This window comes from Drosophila grimshawi, unplaced genomic scaffold (genome assembly GCF_018153295.1).
Source record: "Drosophila grimshawi isolate 15287-2541.00 unplaced genomic scaffold, ASM1815329v1 contig_1369, whole genome shotgun sequence".
NCBI lineage: Eukaryota > Metazoa > Arthropoda > Insecta > Diptera > Drosophilidae > Drosophila > Drosophila grimshawi.
In genome coordinates this window covers 950,841-971,985 of record NW_025062891.1, presented here as the reverse complement: position 1 = coordinate 971,985, position 21,145 = coordinate 950,841, and the positions used below count along the sequence as shown (strand labels likewise).

Here is a 21,145-nt window from a genome sequence, read left to right as displayed (position 1 = left end):
TTTGTAGCAATTAAATGACTGCCCGCTGACAAGTGAAGCTCTTTGCATACCTTCATAAATATCAAGCATACGCAGTGTGCGACAATTGTCAAGATTAACGATGCATGCGAAACTGGGCAGATGAGCGCTGATTGTCTCTTTGTCTGATTGTCTGGCAGAATGGCTGGATGGCTGGATGGCTGGCTGGATTGCTGGGTGACTGACTGTCCCGCAATGACCATGGCCAGGTAATTTTACCAAGTCGCCAAAAATCAATGACCGACCGGTTTTGCATAGGCTTCCAGTGTCGGCGCCATTGTCTCTGCCGTTGTCTCTGCTTGCCGCTGCCGCTGCCGCTGTCGATGTAACGTAACAACTTTCGCTGAAACGTCATTCACAACAACAACAACAACAATAACAAATACAACTTGAAATGGCAAAAGGCAGCAGATAAAGCAACGATAGCATCACCAAAGCCAATACCAATGATGAAGCAGAAGAAATTCAGCTACAGAGTCGCCTTCGCCTTTGCCATCGTCGCCGCTGCTGCTGCCTCGTTTGGCCATTAACGCAAGTCTAGACCAGTTTTGGCAGCAACCGGAGCAGGAGCTGCAATATTGCCAACAGCAGCAGCAGCTCCAGCTGCTCCATCTCCAAGCAGTATCAAGCTTGAGCACGAGCAGAGAGCAGCGTAATCAAACAGCATCTTGTAGGCGAATATTCGGAAGACTTTCGAGTGGCGCTGGCAGCTGGAAGAGACTCATTTGAATAATTGAAAACCACTTGCACTGCAATTAAGAGCATAAAATGAAATGTTTGATTTCTACACGTTTCAAAGTCATTCAATTGATTGCACTAGCTTAAATTGCCGGAAAATTTCGCTATACACGCACACAAGCACCATCTCCATCTCCATCTCCATCTCAATTCCCAGCACAAGCACCAGCACCAGCACCAACTTCAACTTTTGGAATTGTTTGCTGTCGCTGCTACAAATGACTTTGCAACAGACACGCTACACAGTCACATTCACAAACACACACACACACTGTGGACCGGAAATTGTTAAAAACATGCCATGTGAGCTGGCCAGCTGCGCAGTGAAAATAAAAACCCAAATCCCCAAATTGGAGCAGACTCACGCCCATTGTCATGCAAGTCGAGACCACAATATTCTGAGCATATATGTATCTTCTTCGGCAACACGCAAATCGGAGCTATTTTCACTATCAACTATGAATACATAAGACAACGATGCTTTGGCATACATTTAATTATCTTTATGCATGTCATATATTTCCAAAAAAAACAAAGGCATTTCGCCCGAAAATCTGTAAGCATCGCATAAGTTGTGATTTATTAGTTTAATAAATATATAAAAAATTTGTATAATATAGCAAAAAGTGTTCAATAATATATACTGCAAAATTATTGAATACTTTTTATTATTTTATATATATTTGTACAACTATTACTACATTTTTCTACTCTACTACATAGAAAAGGTTCACTAATTCATAATGAGCTGCCTGAAACTCGCTTATCGCAAGAGAAATGAGGACTTTGAACTAATAATTATAGCTCGGTCATGAAGGAAAGGCTCCACTGCTATTTTTGGAGCAGTGTACAATAAGCAGACATTACTATGGAGCCGCCAAATCGACAAAAAAGTGCATCAGGTTTTTTCTGAGTCTCTGGGCGCAATTGTGTCCAATGTCGAACATTTTCCAGGGGTCAGCGTGTCGAGCAGCGAACGCAGGTCATTATTTCACTGGACTGTATAGCGGTATAATCTAGATGGATTAACGTGAAAGAATTTAATTTTTGCGAGTGCTTTAATGCCATGCTTTGTACATACCAAAAATCTTTTCATAAATGCATAATCGTGCACTTAGCCATGTTACAACAAAGCACGCATTTCCCTTGTGGCACAGCAGCAGAGAAAAACCAGGCAAACATTATGTCCACTTCACAGTTGCCTGATGGCTGTGGGACAGCAGTGTTGTGATGCAGTTAAACATCGCCTTTATCGTGGTATGTGGCCTGTGTCATTGGCTGCCCTGCGTGCAGTTGGGCAATCCAACAGATCCGATAGATTTGCAGCTGCAGGAAAAGCTACTGAAAATATTGGAGAGAATTCGTCTGGAGCGGAATTATGATACCATTGTCATATATGGACAGAGTGGAGGAGAGGACTGTTTGTTTCATGAGCTGCTCCCCAAGCTGCAGTTGCCCACAGTGCTGCTCACCAAAGGCAGCAGCCTTAGCGATTGGAGCTTCAGCAGTGATTCCCTACTGCTGTGCTGTGATTCCAAGGCGGAACAGGAGCAGAATACGCGCAGCTTACTAAGGCTGCAGCAGGCACGACGCCTGGTCTATCTGGAATCCGAGATGCAGCCACAGTGGCTCTGCGAGGATTACTTTGAGAGGGAGCAACACAATGTGGCCATGATGAATGCACAGGGCGACTTATTCAGCTGTCGCCTCTTTCAAGAGATTAATCACGTGCAGCTGGATATCAACTCAGACTCAAAATACAATTCCGACTCCATTTATGTGCAGCAATTTCGGAACATGAAAGGAGCAGTGATTAGAAGCGAACCGGATCAGGTGGAGCCACGTTCAATGCTGTATCATGATCCTGTCACGGGCAACATCAAAATGGGTGGCTATGTGGCCAATTTGGTGAATACATTTGTGGAACGTGTGAATGCAACATTGCAGTTGCGCGACGATTTGAAATTTGGAGAGATTTGCAAGTACGAAGACATATGGCTCAGAACGGCACAGAGTCAACTGGATATACCTGCAACGCTGTATAGCGCCTATGATGTAGAGAATCTGGACCATCTTAGTATTCCGTATGTGTCCAATTCGTATTGCTTTATGTTGCCAGTGCCGGCAAAGTTGCCCTATATGCAAATCTATACAATTATTGTGGATCCTCCCGTTCTGGGCATTATTATAATATTATTTGTGATATTCTCTCTGTTGCTCATCTACAGCCAGGAGTTGTCCTGGCGGCAGTTGAGCCTTGCGAATATTTTGCTCAATGATCGCAGTCTGCGTGGAGTGCTGGGGCAATCCTTCCCTGTGCCAGAGAATCCCAGTCGACACTTCAAAGCGATTTGCCTGATCCTGTACTTTGTCAGCCTGATGATCCCCACCATGTACCAAGCATTTCTGCAGACCTTCTACACAAGTCCGCCTCCCGAGAAGATATTGCGCAGCTTGGAAGACTTTCAAGATTCTCATTACAGAATTGCCCTGCTCCGCTATGAGGTGAATGAGCTGGAGCGTATATTTAAACTTAGATTGACCAATGCACGCAATACTGACGTTTTCGATGACTATGGTGACTTTTTAAGAATCCGCGATACCTTCAATGCCACCTACTTATATGCAGTGAACGAGCTGCGCTGGCGCACCTATGCGGAGCAACAGAAATCCTTCAAGGAGCAGGCGTTCTATTACTCCGAAGACGTCTGCCTCAGCCGCTTCGATATGCATGGTTTCCCACTACGACCACATCTGCCTTATCGCCAACAGTTTGAGCAGCATATGCTTTACATGCAGGCTTTTGGGTTGACGCAGTTCTGGATTAGCCGAAGCTTCTATGACATGGTCAACTTGAATATGACAGAGCTGAAGGACTACAGTAATCCCAAGGCGTACGATGAGCCGGTGTATGTACGGGATCTATCCTACATATTCAAGTTCTATGTGGCCTTCCATCTACTTGCCTGCCTTTTCTTTGCTGTCGAGTGTTATTGGGCTCAAAGGGCTACGTAAATTGTAAATGTAGGAAATGATTGTCAAGTCAAAATCTCATTAATAAAAAAGTAACAAGGCTTTAGTCGAGAGAGTTTGACTAAAACATACTCCAAGGACAAGCCTTTGCCAGCAGGTGTTTTTTCTAGTAACTTTTGATTAATTTATAAGTATTTTTTGCATTGCTGATTTGCATTCGAGAGTAACGCCCAGCAAAAAGCAGACTAAATCTCTCTTAGCTAGCACGTAACACCTTCAACATTATAACAACAAGGATTTTAGCTCATTTCTTTTTACTACTACTCAGTCCTTGCCACAAATATAATAATAATAATAATAATAATAATTAACTCTTAATATTAATAAATGTATACGAAATCTACTTAAATTGTTGCAAGTGTACAACGCACAGTGTCAAAAATCCATTTAATGAACAGACATCAATTTCTCACGCAAGAATTCTGTTCATAAATGTATAATTGTGCACTTAGCCATGTTAACAAGCTACAAAACATTCATGCTGCATGTTGCATTCCGCTTAGAGCACACAATAAAATAAAACTCGCCAAACAATATGTCCACTTCACAGTTGCCTGATGACTGTGGGACAGCAGTGTAGTCATGCGGTTATACATCATCTTTATCCTGGTAAGTGGCCTGTGCCACAATCTACAGTGCATCCAGTTGGGCAATCCAACAGATCCGATAGATTTGCAGCTGCAGGAAAAGCTACTGAAAATATTGGAGAGAATTCGTCTGGAACGGAACTATGATACCATTGTCATATATGGACAGAGTGGAGGAGAGGACTGTTTGTTTCATGAGCTGCTCCCCAAGCTGCAGTTGCCCACAGTGCTGCTCACCAAAGGCAGCAGCCTTAGCGATTGGAGCTTCAGCAGTGATTCCCTACTGCTGTGCTGTGATTCCAAGGCGGAACAGGAGCAGAATACGCGCAGCTTACTAAGGCTGCAGCAGGCACGACGCCTGGTCTATCTGGAATCCGAGATGCAGCCACAGTGGCTCTGCGAGGATTACTTTGAGAGGGAGCAACACAATGTGGCCATGATGAATGCACAGGGCGACTTATTCAGCTGTCGCCTCTTTCAAGAGATTAATCACGTGCAGCTGGATATCAACTCAGACTCAAAATACAATTCCGACTCCATTTATGTGCAGCAATTTCGGAACATGAAAGGAGCAGTGATTAGAAGCGAACCGGATCAGTTGGCGCCACGTTCTATGCTGTATCATGATCCTGTCACGGGCAACATCAAAATGGGTGGCTATGTGGCCAATTTGGTGAATACGTTTGTTGAACGTGTGAATGCAACACTGCCGTTGCGCGACGATTTGAAATTTGGAGAAAATTACGGCTTGTTTGATTTAATAAACAGGACGTACCACAATCAACTTGATATTGCTACATCGCTACTCGGCACCTTTGGTGACGAGAACCTGGACTATGTAAGCTATCCATATTATTCCACATCGTACTGCTTTATGTTGCCAGTGCCGGCAAAGTTGCCTTATAACCAAATTTATACAATTATTGTGGATCCTCCCGTTCTGGGCATTATAATGGTGTTATTTGTGATATTATCTTTGTTGCTCATCTATAGCCAGGAGTTGTCCTGGCGCCAGTTGAGCCTTGCGAATGTTGTGCTCAATGATCGCTGTCTGCGTGGACTGCTGGGGCAATCTTTCATCTTGTCAGATAATCCAAGTCGGCACATGAAGGCGATTTGCCTGATTTTGTTCTTTGCCGGCCTGATGATAACCACCATGTACCAAGCATACTTGCAGACTTTGTACACGAGTCCACCACTCGAAGAGATGTTGCACAGCTTTGAGGATTTTCAGAATTCCCGTTACAAAATCGCCCTTTGGAGGTATGAGATGGAGAAGGTGGAAAGCATCAGTAATGTTAGCTTGTCCACTGCACGCAATATTGCAATTTTCGATCTATATACCGACTTTATCAAAATTCGCGATACCTTCAATGCCAGTTTCATATATACCGTGTCAAAACAACGCTGGCGCACCTATGCAGAGCAGCAGAAATCCTTCAAGGAGCAAGCGTTCTATTACTCCGACGACGTCTGCTTCAGCCGCTTCGTTCTATTTGGTTTCCCACTACGACGACATCTGCCTTATCGCCAGCAGTTTGAGCAGCATATTCTTCACATGCATGCTTTTGGGTTGACGCAGTTCTGGATTAGCCGAAGCTTCTATGACATGGTGCACTTTAATACAACAACCTTAAAGGACTACAGTAATACCAGGATGCACGGAGCGGTTTTTCTACGGGATCTAGTCTACATATTTGAGTTCTATGCGGCTTTCCATTTACTGGCCTGCTTTTGCTTTGCTATCGAATGCTTTTGGGCCAGATTTCGACGGACAGTGGCAATTAAAAATGTATAAATGCTCTTTCAATATTGAAAATTGTGTAATACAATCATTTGTTAATTTTATTATTAATAATTACTGTTACCTCAAATAGAGTTAGTCTGGGTGAACACTCTAAAATTGTTCTTTCTTGCTTGAAGATTGGTGTTGGAGTTTATCAAAGTATTCGTTTTCTAGCTTATTAAAAATATAGTATTATTGCATGTATCAGCATTTTAAATTAACCAAGAAAACAAACTTTAAACCAACTTGCTTTCAGCTTTAAATCGTACTAGCTTTAAGGCCAAGCCCCAATTAATTTGACAATTAACTAGTTTTTGGATAAAAGTACTTTTAGAGCGTTTAAATTATGACCAGGGACAAATTAAAACTTTTTGGAAATTTAATTACCTCTAATGTTAAATAAAATATTGAAAGGTTTCACATATAAATAAATAAAAAATATATAAATATACACAAATCCACCGAAGAATTATTAATTCGTTCATTAACTATATGGTTTAATTAGAGAATATTAACACCCTTAAGATCAACAGAAACATTATATAATTTTTCCATAGTGTTCATAGAAATAGCGACAGTTTTCTGGATAAGGGAAATTCTGAAATTCTTAACGGTAATCCAATCTCAAATGGCTTTTCGTGATTGCCTACAAGTCTTCAATCGGGGATCAGATCTGGACTGAATGAATTTCAATTTAGGCTTTCAATATCGTTCTCTAGTAGCTAAATTTCAGTTGCTCCAATTGTATATGGAAATATCTCATCATGTTCAATAGTATATTTTTGGTATTAATGGCATGGGAGTATTTTGTAAGATTTGGTTCTGGTTAACAAAACAGTTTTCCAGACAAAAACTCATCGACTTTCGAGCGTTGCTTCCTATTGGAGCTGTATGCTTTACAGATATTATCCAATCGTCTCCGATATATGTACTGCCTGCAGCAAAAAGATGGATATATGCCAACTTTTATCATTAAATGATAAGATTCTAAGTTGAATTATGCATTTTTTAAACTATTTTAGTTAGCTGTGTTCCTGATTCACAGGCTAAAACTCGTACTGGTTAAAAAGGAAACTCGGATTCATTTAGATTTCAATGTTTATCCTGTATTGCATAATAACCACGTCTACGATTATTATTAGTTGCAGGAATCAAGAATGGATTCCATGAGATCACTGTGATCCGAAATAAAAATTGAAATCGCAGACAGTAAAAACATAAATATATTTTCCCATTAACTTATGCTTTCATTATTCGCAGTGTATACTGCAGGAGATCAAAATACCTTTTATTGGGTCAAGAATTGCAGCTCGGTGTCACTTTGAATAACATGTTTTGTACATGCCAGAAATCTGCTCATAAATGTGTAATTAGCCATGTTAATAAGGCACAAAGGTACACTCAGCCATGTTAATAGGTACAAAATATTCAAGCTGCATGTGGCATTACTCATGGGGCACACAATAAAATAAAACTCGCCAAACAATATGTTCTCTTCACAGTTGCCTGATGGCTGTGGGACAGCAGTGTAGTCATGCGGTTATACATCATCTTTATCCTGGTAAGTGGCCTGTGCCACAATCTACAGTGCATCCAGTTGGGCAATCCAACAGATCCGATAGATTTGCAGCTGCAGGAAAAGCTACTGAAAATATTGGAGAGAATTCGTCTGGAACGGAACTATGATACCATTGTCATATATGGACAGAGTGGAGGAGAGGACTGTTTGTTTCATGAGCTGCTCCCCAAGCTGCAGCTGCCAACAGTGCTGCTCACCAAAGGCAGCAGCCTTAGCGATTGGAGCTTCAGCAGTGATTCCCTACTGCTGTGCTGTGATTCCAAGGCGGAACAGGAGCAGAATACGCGCAGCTTACTAAGGCTGCAGCAGGCACGACGCCTGGTCTATCTGGAATCCGAGATGCAGCCACAGTGGCTCTGCGAGGATTACTTTGAGAGGGAGCAACACAATGTGGCCATGATGAATGCACAGGGCGACTTATTCAGCTGTCGCCTCTTTCAAGAGATTAATCACGTGCAGCTGGATATCAACTCAGACTCAAAATCCGCTTTCGATTCAATTTATGTGCAGCAATTTCGGAACATGCAAGGAGCAGTGATTAGAAGCGAACCGGATCAGTGGGCTCCATCAACCATTGTTTATATCGATGCCATTACGGGCAAACTCAAAATGGCTGGCATGCGGCAATTTTGGTGAATACGTTTGTGGAACGCGTGAATGCAACACTTCAATTGCCCGAAGACTTAGAAGTTGGCCATGTTAGCAGACCGGACGACATATTTCCCAAGACGCTCCAAAACCAACTTGATATAGCTGCAACACTGTACAGCACTACCACCGATCTAGAAAATCTGGATCATCTTAGCTATCCTTATCTGTCCAGTTCGTATTGCTTAATGTTGCCAGTGCCATCAAAGCTGCCCTATATGGAAATCTATACAATTATTGTGGATCCTCTCGTTCTTGTCATTATAATTGTGCTATTTGTGATATTCTCGCTGCTGCTCATCTACAGCCAGAAGTTGTCCTGGCACCAACTGAGCCTTGCCAATGTCATACTCAATGATCGCTGTCTGCGTGGACTGTTGGGACAATCTTTCCCTTTCCCAAATAATTCCACTCGGCATTTGAAAGTGATTTGTTTGATCGTCTTCTTTGCCAGTCTGATGATCACCACCATGTACGAGACGTATCTGCAGAGCCTCTACACGAGTCCACCTTCCAAGAAGATGTTACGCAGCCTTGACGATTTTCGAATTTCCCGTTACAAAATAGCCATAGTCCGCTCTGAGCTGGATAAGCTAAGCCATCTACATAATCTAAGCATTGACAAAGCTCGCAATGCTTATGTTTTGGATAATTCGAATGACTTTTTAACACTCCGCGATACCTTCAATGCCAGTTACCTGTATCCCGTGACAGAACTACGCTGGCGCAGCTATGCGGAGCAACAGCAATACTTCAAGGAGCAAGCTTTCTATTACTCCAATGATATCTGCTTCAGGCGCTTCGTGATATTTGGTTTCCCACTACGACGACATCTGCCTTATCGCCAACAGTTTGAGCAGCATATGCTTTACATGCAGGCTTTTGGGTTGACGCAGTTCTGGATTAGTCGAAGCTTTTATGACATGGTGGTGTTCAATGTGACAAAGCTAATGGACTACAGTAATCCCAAGACACCGGAGGAATCGCTTTATCTACGGGATCTAGTCTATATATTTGAGTTCTATCTGGCTTTTCATCTACTTGCCTGTCTTTGTTTTGCTATCGAATGTTTTTGGGGTAGATTTCGACGGGCTGCAGCAATTAAAAATTTATAAGCGATCTTCTTTTATTACAAGCTATTATCTCGAGATCAAGGATATGTTGCGCATAATTTGTGGCACGATTGTTGACAAATAAATAAAATACACATAATCATTTTTATTATTGAACACAACAATTTAGAATACTCTAATCAAGAGAGCTCGACTAAGAGATACAATAAGTCCAAGTTTTTACCTGTACCGTGTAGGATATTGCAGGTTCCTTATTTTCTATCTCACCCCTCAGGTTCCTAGTAATCAATTTTCCATGTTTGCTAACTTTATTTCGGAAATCGAATTTCATCTATATGTGGAAATCGGACGAAATTATCGATGAAAGCTCGAGCTGCGTATATGAGAACTCGCACTTGAAGTCTATAAATCAATTCGGCTGATTACGAATCTGAATATATTTAGATGTAGAAGATACTTCCATTTCGAGATAAATACTTTGGGAAAATAACTACAGGTCGTTTATTAAGGGGAATCTCAAATATAGTTCACATTGGATCTACAGAACCAAGTAGTAAACAGTATCTTAAAACAAACAAAATAATGAAACAAATTAACAATAACAATAAAAAATAAATAAAGAGATGAACCCGAAAATAATATATTAGTATTTCCCATGATCCTATCCATAAACTGATTGCAGTTTACTATGGCCAATGACTAAATATTTTTCACTGGTGAAAATTTTAATGACAGGTTTGGCTCATACCAGAATTCTGTTCATAAATGTGTAATTGTGCACTTAGCCATGTTAACAAGCTATAAAACATTCAAGCTGCATGTTGCATTTCTCATGGGGCACACAACAATACAAAACTCGCCAAACAATATGTCCACTTCACAGTTGCCTGATGGCAGTGTAGTCATGCGGTTATACATCATCTTTATCCTGGTAAGTGGCCTGTGCCACTATCTACAGTGCATCCAGTTGGGCTATCCAACAGATCCGATAGATTTGCAGCTGCAGGAAAAGCTACTGAAAATATTGGAGAGAATTCGTCTGGAGCGGAATTATGATACCATTGTCATATATGGACAGAGTGGAGGAGAGGACTGTTTGTTTCATGAGCTGCTCCCCAAGCTGCAGTTGCCCACAGTGCTGCTCACCAAAGGCAGCAGCCTTAGCGATTGGAGCTTCAGCAGTGATTCCCTACTGCTGTGCTGTGATTCCAAGGCGGAACAGGAGCAGAATACGCGCAGCTTACTAAGGCTGCAGCAGGCACGACGCCTGGTCTATCTGGAATCCGAGATGCAGCCACAGTGGCTCTGCGAGGATTACTTTGAGAGGGAGCAACACAATGTGGCCATGATGAATGCACAGGGCGACTTATTCAGCTGTCGCCTCTTTCAAGAGATTAATCACGTGCAGCTGGATATCAACTCAGACTCAAAATCCAGTTTCGACTCAATTTATGTGCAGCAATTTCGGAACATGAAAGGAGCAGTGATTAGAAGCGAACCGGATCAGTTGGCTCCGTTTTCCTTTGCTTTCAGCGATCCCATATCGGGCAAACTCAAAATGGCTGGCTTTGCGGCCAATGTGGTGAATACGTTTGCGGAACGAGTAAATGCAACGCTGGAGTTGCCCGAAGATTTAGAAGTTGGCCGGATTGGCAAGAGCGAAATATGGCTCAAGACGCTCCATAACCAACTTGATATAGCTGCAATGCTTGAGCGCAATTCGGATGCCATTCATCTTGATTATCTCAGTTTTCCGTATATATCCTCTTCGTATTGCTTTATGGTGCCAGTGCCATCAAAGATGCCCTTTATGGAAATCTATACGATTATTGTGACTCCTCGCGTTCTTGTTATTATTATAATATTATTTGTGATATTCTCTCTGTTGCTCATCTACAGCCAGGAGTTGTCCTGGCACCAACTGAGCCTTGCCAATGTCATACTCAATGATCGCTGTCTGCGTGGACTGTTGGGACAAGCTTTCCCTTTCCCAAATAATCCAAGTCGCTATTTGAAAGCTACTTGCCTGATTCTGTTCTTTGCCAGTCTGATGATCACCACCATGTACCAGACGTATCTGCAGAGCCTCTACACGAGTCCACCGTCCGAGAATATGTTACGTAGCTTTGACGATTTTCAAAATTCTCGTTACAAAATAGCCATTGTCCGCAATGAGTTAAATAGCCTAGAGCGTTCCTATAATCTAACCTTGGCCAGTGCACCCAATGCTTACATCATGGAAAGTTGGGATGACTTTTTAAAATTGCGCGATTCTTTTAATGCCAATTATATTTATGCTGTGACAAAGATGCGCTGGAACACCTACGTTGAGCAGCAGAAATTCTTCAAGGAGCAGGCGTTTTATTATTCCCAAGACGTCTGCTTCAGTCGCTCCGTGATGTATCATTTCACAATACGACGACATCTGCCCTATCGCCAACAGTTTGATCAGCATATGCTTTACATGCAGGATTTTGGGCTGATGAAGTTATGGTTTGGTCGGAGCTTCTATGATATGGTGCGCTTGAATATGACAGAGATGGAGGACCACAGTAATCCTTTACCAGCGGGAAAAGCGGTTTTTCTACGGGATCTAGTCTACATATTTGAGTTCTATGCGGTTTTCCATATAATTGCCTGCTTTTGTTTTGCTATTGAATGCTTTTGGGGCAGATCTCGACGGATTGCACCAATTCGAAATTTATAAATACTCATTAAGCTTTCAATATTTTATAATAAAGTCGCTTCTCTCCTCATTATTACTTTTAGTTAAAAATCAAATCAACTTGAAGTTTTAATTTAGAAGACAATAATATAGAATATTGCTCTCTTGAATATTGTTCAAATGTGTTTATTTGATATATGTATATTTGAAGATAACTTAGAAATGAAAATGTCTCAATATGAAATTTAGTTGCACATTAAAACTAAAATACTTGCAAGTTTTTATTAAACCTTTTAAGGGTAGACTGGTAGACTGCTGATTATCGCATGATCAACTAATCAGTGTACATAATAAGCTGTCCAAAATTAAGAAGCTCTACGTGGCTGTCAGTACGTGTGTATTTTTGTCTTGTCATCGAATGTTTTGGAGGGAAGTCCCAATTACATAAGCCACGAATGCTATAGTCATTTCTTATAATGTGAACCGAGCGCTGAACTCTAAACTCCATTAACATACTTAGTGAGGCAGCCGCCTCCGCGCCATGAATGCTGGCGGATGCGTTTGTATACAAATACATACATACATATATACCAGAGATGTAACCACACATTTCTGTTTCTATTTAAATTCGAATGGCATCATTACAACAACAACAACAGCAACAACAATACGGCAAAATGTTGCCAACGTCCGCACAAAGTTGTTCGATTTTATTTGTAAAGTTTTTGTTTTTTTTTTTTTGTTATTTATCGCTGTTTTTGATTTAAATCAAAAGACATTCAATGTTATCGATGAATCAATTTGCTGGTGATTGTGAAAAATCAATTGGAAATGCTGTGCAGAAATTTGCACATTCCACACACGATGACAGCTTACTAAGTTCATCTCATTTAGCCAAATTCAGAGCTGATGGGTTTTTTCAAGCTAAAATCATAACTGCAAACTTTTGATGACGGATCTTGCATCAATGCCACAGCGCGAAGCTGCCCATAAAATGCAAAATAATGCGGGTGTCTGTGACGCTTATGCAAAACTAAATTACCTGACACATTAATCGACCCCAAAAAATACAAATTATACAAAAATAAAACGATAAAACCATGCACATTTTTGATGTTGTTATCACACATTTCGTGCGGCATTTTGGCGCCGCTTCTTGCATTGAATTTTGGCTTTATGGCGACCTTGGGATGGGTCGGATGGTTGTTGCGGCCCAGTGGGTGATTTTATTACAGATATGTTGGCATACAATAGCTGTGCACTGTTTATCAGTTCGGTTTATGGACATGCCATAAAAAAGCTGTCAATTATCTATTTTACAAGCGCCATTGTATTTTTTAGGATTATATGCATATATGAATATTCCGTATATGTATATATATATATATATAAGCTTACGAAATATGTGGAAGGAAACTCGAAAAGCATAATTTGCCAAATTGCTGCAAGTCTGTAAATTGGATTGAAAGCGGCTTAACAATGATTATGGTTATAAACTGGCTGGCTGGTTGAAAGGAGAAATAATCCAGGCATAATCGATTCAAAACATATTTAGCTGAGGCCTAAAAACTATTATAAAAAAAAAAAACAAAATTAAAAACATGTTCAATACCGGATTAATGATAACCTGAAAATTCGCCAGTGCCTTAAAGAGAAAAATGGATTTGATTTTGAGAACTCTGTTGTTGTTTACAAATATTATATAAGGCTAACTAAGAAACACAAACAGAAATATTACAACAGTTTATCAGTTCGCTAAAAAATGAATATTCCCATAGCCAATTGATAAACAATTTCACATCGCAACTCCTAGCAACTCATCTCCTTTTGTCTGTCCAATAATAAAAAGCAATCATTTTAGTTACCCAATCTCTTGACATCTTGCAGAGCATCCCATTGTATGGCTTTCATCCGAAAGAAAAAAACACCATAACGAAGTGAAATAGCGGACTAAAGCAAAGTAAATTGTGGTAACATTTTTCAATTGCAATCGCTTTTCGAATTCTATTATTATTGGTTGTCGGCTGATGGATGGCACTGCGAGGCAGATGGGACGGGGGCTGGTGCTGAGCCGGAGTCGGAGCTGAGGTTGATGATTATCCGCATAACTGGCAGCTTAGCCATAATACCTAAAGGCAACCAGAGCAGGTCAAAGTAGACCCGAACACTCATGGTCGTTTAAATTAAATAGGTTTTGCGGCTTATGTCATTATGGTCATCTCTCGAACAATGCCTAAACTGTTTGCTATTTGTTTTTGTTGCTGTTTGCGTTTTCTGAATGAGGCCTCGGTCTAAAAGTCAATAATAAACATACTTATATTATTATAGGGTTTTTTTTTATTTTTAAAACCCTCACGAAATAAATATGCGTATCATTTAAGCTGCAATTAAAGAATCAAGTATTAAAGCTAAATATATATATACCTTGAATTTATAGGCTTTTTGATTTGATGCGCCTCATAAAACTGTACAAATACATAGAAAAACTAATTAAATTTCGTTTCTTGCACTTATGAAATCAAAGGTGTAAATTTGTACAATACAATCGTAATTTAGGCTCAATGTCGACGCTGCTACATTTGAATTGCATACTAGGCATCGTTTTGAGGTCGCCACAAATCAAATACAATCAACAAGAAAACTAAAACAAAGACAAAACAGGTGAAAGAAATGAAAAACTCTGGCAAACGGTGTGTGACTGCCAAAGTAATTTATTTCCTTCCTAGTTTTTGCCGCTGGAAGCTATTAAAGAGCGTTGGCGCCGATCTCTAAAATGCGCCACATGCGTCTTACACTTTACACCATCTATCCAGATGGATTCCCACCATTTGGGTTGCCAGCTACCCCCTCCACCTTCAACAACTCCAATTACCAGTGTTAGGGAGCTCTTTGAACGCTTTTTCGCCGCTTACCAGGGGCGGCCCCCGCAGCGACAAGCTTGCGTATACGTAACGTATTAATTATGGGACCGAAAACAAGCAAAAAAAAATAAATCAAAATAAACGAAAAACGAAAAACGAAAAACACAAAAACAATTCGCGACAGAAATGAAATATTCACATTAATTAGCGAAATTAATCAAAAAAGCAATAGGGCCAAATATGGGATAAATTAGTTGGCCTTAAAAATTTGTCTGCATAAATGAAAGTCTAAAATTAATATAATATTTCAATTATGCACAACGAAACTACAGCAAAAATAGCACCAACAACAAAGTTTCATCGCGTGTCTAAGAAATCAACGACACAAAAAAAAAAAAAACTCCAGCAAAAATTTTGTTGAATGGGAAATTCATTTTGTTTTGATTTTGACAGCAAAGTGAACATGCAATTTGTGCATTAAGTGACAACAAAGGTGTCAAGTGTGACAGTTTTGAGCTGAATACCTCAGCCCCTTGGGCCATATTTGGTGGTTCCCTTTCGTTTTCAGCCTCATTTTCAAGCAGCTCTTCAATGCACTTTGCACCCACTTTCGTTGACTCTCAACATTCATCAGAGACACAAATGATGTTTGACCCATTCCTTGATTAAGATCAAATCCAGCTGGATTCCGTCTCAAATATAAAGATAGACAAAGAAATACCTTCTGAAAATCGTTTGACTAACTAACTAATTAAGGACTCTTTTAATACATTATTACTTATAATTAATTATATAGCAGTTTATTTCCGTAGATATGTATAATATTTACGTTGCGTACAAATAATATTGTAATTTGCTTTTCTTTTTATTTATCCATGCTCTGTAATTTTTTAAATTTTGCGCTCTGCGTACATTTTTTAACACTGGATGAACTCCAGCACGCATTAATAATAAGCTTGCCAGACTGCCAAAAAAATATGACGACCTCAAGAAATCCCAGTCACTGTTGTCACAACTAAAAAAAGGAACATTAAATTTATTTATTTATAATATTTATATACATTTTTACGTGAAATATACTTATTTTATTTGTAAATAGTTAAAAATAACAGCAATCGCGGAGCAATGCTGAACGCATCCATTGCCCATACAATTGTTAACTGGGTGGCAACGCCAACTCACCTGCTAGCCGTGCATAAGTGTTATTCATTTCGCAACACAATATTTACAACAGTACCAAACGACAGACACTTCAAACAAATACTAAACAATAAGTTAATAAACGAGCGCAAGAGTTCACCTGCTGTTAATATTTGCAGAAAAATGCACAGCAACGTTGCTGCTGCTCAAATACAAGCTAAAAAAATAGCAACAGAAGAAGAAGCAACAGTTAAGCCAAATACAAATACAAACACACACACAAACACATACACAAACAAACATTCGCAGATACATACATAGTAAAGAGCAGAGAGATAGGTAGGTGTGAGCAATGGGCGGGCGGCGCGGAGCAGCGGACAGCAAAGGCGACCGCAGCGACTAGAATTAACGTTTAGTCTAGTTTAAGCCACAGCCGCCACATCACAAAGCGCGCGTGCTGCTGCTGCCCAATAAGAAAATAATAAATACTCAAAAGCGAGACGAACATATGCATGTATGTATGTATGTAAATATATAGTTAATAATCGTGTCGTGTAATTATTAGTATGTGTAATATATACATTTATTACATATTGCCAGCAGTGGCGGTAACAAATGCAGCCAATAGCCAGTAGCCAGTAGCATTAGCAGTCAACAACGGGCCACGTCCACGCTGCAAACACCGCATTACTAATTGAAAGTAAAAAAAGCGAGTTACCTCAACACAAGCAACAAGCATCACAACAAGCAACCAATATGCTGCCTCGGTTCCGTTCCTTATATGGCAAAATAATCATATTTGTGCTCGTGGCGCTGTGCTTCATACTCTATCTGAAGGTGCAGCCACCCAGCGAGGACTTTCCTCAGCCCGTTAGGCTGAGGCCCAGGCCAGCAGCGATTGTCCGGGCGCATGACAAGTACATCGATGACGCCGAGAATGAAATACATCCGGTGACAATATCACCGTACGAGCAGAGCATCCAGCTGGATATACAGAAACAGGATCGCACGCTGGGCAACAAGGGTGTGGCCACACATCTAAAGGGTGCGGCAAAGGCGCGTGGCGATAAGATCTACAAGAAGATCGCCTTGAATGAGGAGCTGAGCGAGCAGCTCTCCTACAATCGCACAGTTGGCGATCATCGCAATCCGCTGTGCCTAAACCAGCGTTACGATAATCCAGCAACGTTGCCCACCGCCAGTGTCATCGTTATATTCTACAATGAACCATATTCGGTGCTGTTGCGCACCGTGCACAGCACACTGAACACATGCAATGAGCAGGCGCTCAAGGAGATCATCCTGGTGGACGATGGCAGCGACAATGCGGAGCTGGGCGGCAAACTGGATCACTATGTGAAGACCCGATTCCCCATCGGCAAGGTGACAGTGCTGCGCCTCAACAATCGGTGAGTGGCCAATGGGCAGCTGTAATCTTTACATTTACAGCTGGCACACTTTAACAATTTGCTGGCTAGGAAAAGTTCGATTCAGCTAATCGAATGCACATTCAGCGCTGTGTGTGAAATTAATACAATCATACGTTCGAGTGGATATCGTTTTGGTTGGTGTTCATTTGAATAACTCGTTTTTGCGGCACAGACTCACAATTGAACAGACACGCAGACATACCAGACGGACAGACGGATGTCTTGGAGCGTCTTCTTCACAGCTTTAAGCTGAAGAAGAACTGAGAAAAACAACGTTCCAAAATTCAAAAGTCAAACCGATTACATGTCCAAAAACCAGCTAACAAAATACCCCTTTAGCCATAAGCAGACAATACAATCGAACTGAAGCTGAGAATTAAACTTGAAATTGCAATTGGCTTTCAAAATGATTTTGAAAATATAATTTGGCTTGCATCTAAAATTCCGGTTTTTGAGATTATATCATATCTCTCTGGTTAATTACTTTTAAATATAGAAAATTTAAAAATCCTATTTCGAATTTCGAATATATCTTATTAGAATCACTTGGAAATATTAACAAACGATCTAAAACTGAAAAGTTATTCCTTCTTGATTCGAAATGTTGATTCACGTTCGCTTCAAGCTCTGCCTCAAGTCGTGGCAGCCTACGTGCTACATTGGCACACAGGGCATACAATGAAACCGTAAAACCTGTTCGTCAACTCACGATTATATTTTTGACTTTTATTTTGTATATCTTTCGTATCTCGACGTGCAGTATTCGCTTGGCGCGCTTCTCTGTTCGCTGACCCAATAATTTAATTCTCTTTTTTGTTACAAGAGCCAAAAAAAGCACATTTTTGTTTTTTTTTTTTACCATTTTGCTAAAGGAAAGTTTGAATTTCTTTTGGTTTTTTGCCTGCAGCTTGGGTCTGATACGTGCCCGTTTGGCTGGCGCTCGTATTGCCACCGGCGATGTGCTCATCTTTCTGGACGCCCATTGCGAGGCGAATGAGGGCTGGTGTGAGCCGCTGCTGCAGCGCATCAAGGACTCGCGCACCAGTGTCCTGGTGCCCATCATCGATGTCATCGATTCGGTTGACTTTCAGTACAGCACCAATGGCTACAAGTCCTTCCAGGTGGGCGGCTTCCAATGGAACGGCCACTTCGATTGGGTGAATCTGCCCGAACGCGAGAAGCTGCGCCAAAGCAGAGAATGCAATCAGCCACGCGAAATCTGTCCCGCCTACAGTCCAACAATGGCGGGTGGCCTTTTTGCCATGGACAGACGCTATTTCTGGGAGGTGGGCAGCTACGATGAGCAGGTGAGCAGCATTCAGCAATGCTTACTCGTCATATCCTTGAATATATATAAATGTGTAATCTTTGCAGATGGACGGCTGGGGTGGTGAGAATTTGGAGATGTCCTTTAGAATCTGGCAGTGTGGCGGTACGATTGAGACAATACCCTGCTCCCGCGTTGGACACATTTTCCGTGATTTTCATCCTTACAAGTAAGATACAAATATTTCAGCTAGTAAATTGATAGTTTTAATTGAAATCATTTGTTACAGATTCCCCAATGATCGTGACACGCATGGCATAAACACTGCTCGCATGGCTCTGGTCTGGATGGATGAGTACATTAACGTATTCTTCCTCAATAGACCCGATCTGAAGTTCCATCCGGATATTGGCGATGTGACGCATCGCGTTGTGCTGCGCAAGAAATTGCGCTGCAAGAGCTTCGACTGGTATCTGCAGAACGTCTATCCCGAGAAGTTTGTGCCCAACAAGAATGTGAAGGCCTGGGGCCGGGTGAGATCCGTGCACGACAACCTGTGCATCGATGATCTGCTGAATAACAATGAGAAACCCTACAATCTGGGCCTATATCCCTGTGGGAAGACGCTGCAACATTCGCAGCTCTTCTCCTTTACCAACAGCCAAGTGCTGCGCAACGAGCTGAGCTGTGCCACGGTGCAGCATAGCAGCTCGCCGCCATATCGTATTGTGATGGTGCCCTGCCTGGAGAACGATGACTACAACGAGCAGTGGAAATACGAAAACCAGCAGCTGAAGCACAGCAACACAGGCATGTGCCTTGATCACAACGGCCTCAAGAGCATGGACGATGCACAGGTGGCGCCATGTGATCTATCCAGTGACACCCAGCGTTGGACCATTGGACACGACTAAGCCGCTTGGATGTGGCCAGCACCAGCGGACGGACCAAGCCAATTGTAACTGAGAGAAACTGACTAAGCGTAGCAGAGCGCTTTTAACTACAGACTCGAATTAACGCAACAACATGTGTAAATACCAATTAAAAACAACGCTAGAAATCTAATTATATATTTTATATATAATATACATATACACTATATAGAACGTGTAAGTTGTAGTTAGTGAATAACAGAAAGAGAAATCAACACAAATCAAAAAAAAAAAAAAAATAAAACAAAAACAGTCAAAACAATACGCTATAAAAAGATACAATATGTATGTGTTGTGCATTTGTTGTGTATAAAACAAAACTAGAAAAAGTTGTATAGTATAATATACTATATATATATATATACATATTCCTATGTAAATGCTTGAATAATAATTATAATTGCTATGTGATCATCAAATGATAAATCCATAAAGATATTCCAATGCAGTCTAACTACTTGCAGAGTCTCGGTTAATCCATCTATGTCTTAAATGCAATGCGTTAAACCACAAAGAGCGTTGTAAGCATTTATTAATTAACAAAACTTTTTTGCCATTTGTTTTTGAAAATAAATAAAAGTACTTCCAAACGGAAGATAAAAAAAAAAAACAACACTTGACATACAACGACATTTTTTTGATGGGTCACTCACGTCTATGGCCATAATACATACCTTTTAAACAGGTCTAGTTCAGGGTCATTATGAATGTGGCCATAAGCAAGGTTAAAACATATATATTTTTTTATTATTATTTGTAGGTCGAGGTATTCGTATTCGGATAGCTTGTCTAGAAGAAAATGTGGAAATTGGTAAATAAACACAATGCAGACCATTGCACGTTTTGTATATTTATAGATTTAAATACATAATTTTTGTTGATTTTGTTTAAATTTAATCAAATTGGTTGAATATGCGTTTTGTTTGCATTTTTGTTGTTGTATTTTTGCTGACGCTCATTAAGTTACTAAAGGTGGAGTAAAATAAGTAAGTATAAATTACAGAAATATTGGTTTTATGCCTGTTTTTTTCGATTTATCTTTATCATTCTTTTTTTTCTTGTTTGTTTGTTTTCTTTGTTGTTTGTTTATGTTGTTGTCTGACAAATTGTTAATACAAGACACAAAATTACGACTACAATAGCGAAGTGAGCTTTAGAGTAAAATGAACAACTGTATTTGTTTAAGAGTTTAAGTTTGTTTGTGTTTGTGTTTTGTGTTTTGGTAGTTGTTTATATTATTTGCACAATTAAAGCATTTGCTTTGCTAATTCCATTTGTTTATTTAACTTTATTTATATATCGGCTAAACGGTAAATGGCTTGTGTCAATGGGTTGGTGTTATGATCTACAATTTATACTTGATGTATTTGTATTTGATAACATTAGTT

At 40.4% G+C, this 21,145-nt stretch overlaps 4 protein-coding genes across 5 annotated transcripts; all 4 read left to right on the top strand.

Moving 5' to 3' along the window:
• The first annotated feature begins 1,986 nt into the window (after positions 1-1,986).
• Positions 1,987-3,771, top strand: LOC6571119. Its single transcript, XM_001997291.3, has one exon. The coding sequence runs from the start codon at positions 1,987-1,989 to the stop codon at positions 3,769-3,771; it is 1,785 nt and encodes a 594-aa protein (XP_001997327.3).
• A 600-nt stretch (positions 3,772-4,371) lies between these two features.
• LOC6571121 lies at positions 4,372-6,174 on the top strand. The gene has a single exon (XM_001997290.2). The coding sequence runs from the start codon at positions 4,372-4,374 to the stop codon at positions 6,172-6,174; it is 1,803 nt and encodes a 600-aa protein (XP_001997326.2).
• A 1,522-nt stretch (positions 6,175-7,696) lies between these two features.
• On the top strand, positions 7,697-12,169 carry LOC6571120. Its single transcript, XM_043214266.1, is given in 4 exon segments — positions 7,697-8,357; positions 8,360-9,393; positions 10,360-10,393; positions 10,446-12,169. Coding segments are annotated over 4 exon segments (3,453 nt in total).
• Positions 12,170-16,168: 3,999 nt separating this feature from the next.
• Positions 16,169-20,367, top strand: LOC6561101 (polypeptide N-acetylgalactosaminyltransferase 1). Of its 2 annotated transcripts, none has more exons than XM_032734597.1 (5): positions 16,169-16,646; positions 16,732-17,537; positions 18,466-18,865; positions 18,933-19,054; positions 19,115-20,367. In XM_032734597.1, the coding sequence occupies exons 2-5, from the start codon at positions 16,885-16,887 to the stop codon at positions 19,737-19,739; spliced, it is 1,800 nt and encodes a 599-aa protein (XP_032590488.1). In that variant the 5' UTR covers positions 16,169-16,646; positions 16,732-16,884; the 3' UTR covers positions 19,740-20,367. The 2 variants fall into 2 exon arrangements, with proteins under 2 accessions (XP_032590488.1, XP_001986949.1); XM_001986913.2 differs by having other exon boundaries at positions 16,397-16,642; positions 19,115-20,324.
• The last annotated feature ends 778 nt before the right edge of the window (positions 20,368-21,145 follow it).